This window comes from Buceros rhinoceros, unplaced genomic scaffold (assembly GCF_000710305.1).
Source record: "Buceros rhinoceros silvestris isolate BGI_N320 unplaced genomic scaffold, ASM71030v1 scaffold11077, whole genome shotgun sequence".
NCBI classification, from domain to species: Eukaryota; Metazoa; Chordata; class Aves; order Bucerotiformes; family Bucerotidae; genus Buceros; species Buceros rhinoceros.
In genome coordinates, this window is record NW_010421580.1 from 1 (window position 1) to 5,339 (window position 5,339).

Here is a 5,339-nt window from a genome sequence, read left to right on the forward strand (position 1 = left end):
GATCACTTTAAATACTACCCTGCTCTCGTTTGTTGCACCTTGTGTTTGTGTAATTCAGAGCACGGGCTGAACAAGCAGGTATTTGGCTGCAAGGGACCATGTAGATTCATGACTTCAGTTGTTTCAACTGTTGCTTCTCACCTACCTGTATAATGCTCTTGCATTTGGATTCAAAACACCCAAAACGAACAGTAACAATTGACTCTTCCTGCTCACCCCCACACAATTCATGCTCAACCACAGTTCATGAGTTGTCACTTCACAGCTTTTTATGGACCTCTGTAAATTAGCTATACACTGCTCCTGAAACTAATTAGTGGTGTCACCTGAAGTCACGCTCTTATCTGCCTCTTCCCACGTGACACACGGGATCTTTGTTTCTACACTGGGAACACAAGAGCAGCCAGGAGTTACTGTTCTGCTAACGGGGGCTATCTATGCGAGACTAGGCTTGTGTTAGTTCAGTTTCTTCTCATACATCCTACCTTTTTTGTGGGGTGCTTCTGAGAAACCATAACCAGGGATAGATGGGCAAATGACTTCAAAAATGTGTTCATCACCGAGGCCGTGGCTTGCAGGATCCGTCAGGAGAGGGATAATTTTGTAGAACTCATAAAATGACCCAGGCCAACCATGAACCATTAATAACGGCTTTGCAGACCGGCCTTCAGGCAAACGAGGAGGCTTTACATGAACAAAATGGATATCGATGCCTGTAAAAATAAAATAGTTAATTATCATGCTCAAATTTACCATGACACAAACTAATCACAGAACAGATTATGAATAAATCTTTTCTGGAGTCCTTTTTTGGTGAGCATGCAAACACACTGCACTTCTCCGGACCCATTTGTCCAAGGACCTTAAAGTACTTTTATAATGGGCAATTAAACATCACAGCAGCCAAATGAGGTCGGCATATTTCTGATTTAAAATAAAAGGGCAAATTAAGACATAGAAGTGTAGCAATCTACTAACGGTAACACAGTGACTCATACAGCTTAACGGCAGAAGAGACGATTACATCATTTAGTCCAAGCATCCTTAAATTTTACCCAAATCTCCCTATATGGCATCAGACAGGCTTCAGCCAACCACAGATTTTTCTTCCTGAAAGGCATACAATGGCAACTTGACGGGAATCCATCATAATCCATCCAGCAGCTGTTTGTTTGGGGGCATTAATCCCTTTCCCTGTTTTGTGCATGCCTTATTTCCCATTTGAACGTGTCTGGCTTCTGTCTCCATCCACTGATCTTAATAGCAAAAGGAATTTTAAAACCCTTCAGTAAGTGCTCACTGTCTGTGGGGGCCTCCTCTAATCAAGTCACACATCTTAACGGCTGATAAATCAATCATGCGGAATCATGGACTTGAAAAAATGCCTTGCTAAAAGAGAGTTCAATGTTCAGTTTTGGAGTTCTTTTCTACCTTTAGTCCAAAGCTTTCAGTATCTCTTCAAGTGAGTAAACCAATACAGGAAAATATGTTCTAGTACCGGTCTTGTCATTGTTAAGGAACAAATGGCAGTCCTGTCTCCCTTGTGATCCTCATGGTACGTATGCAGGAGCGTCACACAGCGTTGCATTAGCTGCTTCAGGTGAACTGCTTTTCCTCAAACCCATCCAGGGCTTTGCTTTCCGGGATACAATAATTCACTCTTAGTACAGCCCGAATGCTTCACTTCTTGATGTATTTAAGCGCATTTTACTCACACCAACTCCCGCTCACCAGCAATTGCAGCCTTTTTCACTGACTGGGATTTCCCCATCCTTGACAATCTCGTGGCTTTCTGCCTTCTCTGAAAAACTTTCAAGTGATGACAGAAGCTAGGAACCTGATATTCAGCACACTTGATCCTTGTCTTTTCATGGCTCATCTCTGTCATCATTCCTAATGCTGGCATTTCTCTTCCTGCTGCTATACATAGTGCATTGTCCTTAGCTTTTCTTCCCTTTCTTGTCTCAGATAATACATCTTCATTTTTCTTTACGGGAAGATGTTTTGCTTTTAACTTTCTCAGCACTAACCACATTGTACACATTAAATAAAATCTTAATGTTCTAACCGCTGTATAACAACAGCTTATTGTCCCAAATCCATTTTCAATATTGTGGTGACCTGCCCCATTTGAAATAATGTAAAATTAAGGATGCAAATAAAAAACCTCAAGTTTGACTTTTGCCATCGTGTGAGACAATTGCCTGCTGTGCTCTAAATCTACAGCTATAGCCCCAGTTGACCCAAGCAGAACCCTAATTCAAGCATCATTCAAACGTCCAGTTTGACGAAGCTCCAGCACCAGCAGACCTCAGCAGAACGGCCTCTTGGAAAAGGTATCTGTGCTTTGAATTAAAAGACGAACCACTCACTCACACCTGGCAGCAAGGGAAAAGCATTCTGCATTTCCAGGCCTACGAATGCTCGATATGGTGCAGTAGAATGCATCTGCCCTGCCAAGCAGGGACGACACGCGCAGCCAGCACACCCAGCTGAGGAGGGCTGCCAGGCTGGTGGCATCACCCTGACAGCAGCAGCTGGGGAGCTACATGGAGCAGGAGGTGGCATCTGTGGGTATTTTTGCATGATTGCATGCAAGTCAGGGAACACGTGTACAGCTTAAGATCCAATTCTGTTTCCAAATGCCTATGCTTGGCTCCTGTTGACACCAGCTGACAAGCCATCCACGCACAAGGGAATTCCATTTGTCATTCCTTGTCCTAAAGGCTTCAGTTATGGTGAAGGAGTTTCTCACCGCTTCAGCAGCGGTGCCACTGATCCACACCACGGCAGGCAGGGAGTGAAGGCCCATGCAACACAACCATTGCATTCTTACCACCAAGATCCCTTCTAGACAAAATTATGTGTTACTGCTTGTTCATTATTTGAGGAAAAAAGCCACACACCTTGGATCTTAGTTTTGAACTGTGGGTACTTGTTGAGGACTTCAACTTGTTTCTTCCAATTGAACTGGTTTTTCCAGTAGGAGACAACCTTCCTGAGATACACCGAGTTAGTCCCATAGTGGAAACAACTGTTCTCCAGTGGCTCAGTGAATCGAGCCTGGTCAAGTCGCCTAAATAAGTCCTAGAGGAAAAAAGAAAAAAAGAGACATCAGAAGCACTTGTGTTTGCCATCTTGGGCTCTACTGTGCATGGTTTCTAGTTATTCCCAAGTGAAATGAGAACAATGAAAATAACATCGCTAACGACACCTCTGCCTTTTGCTGATGCTCCCTCGGCTGTTCCAATTCTCTTTTTCCTCCAGATGGCCTCCTTCCTCTTCCACTTACAGCTGTTGTTAACATTCAGCCTTTGTTCCGCAGGGCTGGCTAACCTGTTTGCCAGGCTGATAACCACAGAGAACTTCTGACAGTACTGTGGCTTCACGGTTTAAGTCTTGTTGCCTTTGCACGGTACTTTGTTCCCCAGGTTACCTGCGAGCCCAATGTCACGATCAGTGCACCGCCCAAACCTTTTGCTCTCCTTCCCAAACCCAGGCGCTGGATGCTGGTAAACACCCTGAGAGATTTTGCACGGCCATCAAGTTTGTGAAACTAGACTGGAGCAAAAGTTTCCTCAGCTAGAACAACCACAGTTAGCTAAGAATGGAGTAATTAAGGTTACCAGGGATGCTGATGATACTGCAAAATCAGTCCAACATCTCTCAGCAGGGAAGGACAGCCAAGAGCCCCTTCCCACTGTGAACAGAACCGCAGAACAGTTGAGGGCGGAAGGCAGGTCTGAAATCTAATCCTGCCCAAACCTCTCTGGGGTTTAAACCGGAACTGCATTTTCTAATACAGTGACAGAGATAGCTCTCACGCTGGGTAAGAGGAGTTGGGCGTATGCATTAGCTGATGCCTCACGCTGAACAGGAGTCTCAGTCTAGGCAAGATGTATGTACATCAGCTCACTGTTCTGGCATTTAACGCATGTACAGGAATCACATTTCTTTAAAAGAACTCTTTAACGTGTCTTTACATATATGCTTGACACCTTTTAAAACGTGTGTGTGATGTATGCTAGCAGAACTTTAATTCCTAGATTATGTAAGTTTAGAAACGAGTTTCCTGCCCATGGGTTAAGTTGCAATAGCTGTCCTAATACAGAATTGCATGTTTCAAAAATGCCTGAATGTTAAAAATTATCCAGCTTTGTGTCTGCAGTGTAAGAGGAAATCATATTGGAGATCAACATCCATTGATAGTAAAAGGAGGGCAAACAAAGTGTTAAAAACCGCAGGCCTTACTGAGAAAATAGGAATCCATTATAAATAATACAAGCAATCCCATGAGCATTGTTTCAACCACTGCTCCACACAGATCTGTGAATTTGCGCAACCCCTGACTTAAACGTGCACAATCAAGATCTTGCTATCTAAAAAATTCTGCAACGTGTGTGTTTACTGTAACTATCACTGGGGTATTAGTGTTGACTAAAGTACATCGTTAATTACAGAAGAATCGGTATCCAACACAGCTGCAAACATAAAGCAGTCAAGAAAATGAGATATTCATAACTGCTTTTGAAAGAAAAGACATTGTTCTTATGCTGGTCTACACAATCAAGCTGAGGAAGGAACAGGAACAAAGAGTTGAGTAATCTGTAATATGACTTACGTTTATTAGCCTTTACAGAGCAGGTTTATTTACTAGCAATCTCGCAACAGCCAGCTGAGAACAAAATTGTACAGCAGGATACGCAACCTGCCTATCCATACCTATCTTCTGAAGTACTGAAAAGTCCTGATCATCATTGCTTGTTCTCATAAATGTAACCATTTCTTCAATTTTAAAACTATTTCCAAAAAGGTTCTGCATTTATTTAGCCACTTCTTTCCTCTCTACCCCCAGTATAGAGATTTGCTTACGCTCAGCTCTTCTTCTGTAGTTTCCACCTTAAATGGCCGAATAGTTGTATCTTCTTCAGTGTCAGGTTTTTGTCCCTTGCCCCACCATCCCTCTTTGACAAGTAATGTCTCTTCTTTCTTCTTGGAAAGTACGAAATAGATGATGACTGTCCCCAGAACCAGGAATACTGCGAGCAGCATAATGCCTGCAAGAGAACAACAGAATTCTGGTAAGCCCAATCAGATAGTTCAGAGATATGCAACGTACTTTGTAAAGACTACAGTGCTTTACTTGCTTTCAAAGATAGGATTCAATCTACACCATGTTCTGTCACTCTCCGGACATATCAACACTTCTGTAAAATTTCAGAAATAAACTGTTTTGGCCTACCCAACTTAAATGGGGAGAATTAAGTGGTTTACATAAAAGACATTTAGTAAAAACAGAACTCAAAGCAAATCAAGAGATCATATGGCTTTGTAATCAC

The 5,339-nt window shown here is 42.7% G+C and overlaps 1 protein-coding gene across 1 annotated transcript; it reads right to left on the reverse strand.

The window, feature by feature from the left end:
• Positions 1-485: 485 nt before the first annotated feature.
• Positions 486-5,055, reverse strand: LOC104496581 (epoxide hydrolase 1-like; the record flags this gene model as incomplete). The annotated part of the gene is made up of 3 exons (XM_010139721.1): positions 4,873-5,055; positions 2,907-3,087; positions 486-713 (listed from the first exon to the last, which is right to left on the reverse strand). Coding segments are annotated over exons 1-3 (589 nt in total), but the record flags the coding sequence as incomplete, so codon positions are not given.
• Between the last annotated feature and the right edge of the window lie 284 nt (positions 5,056-5,339).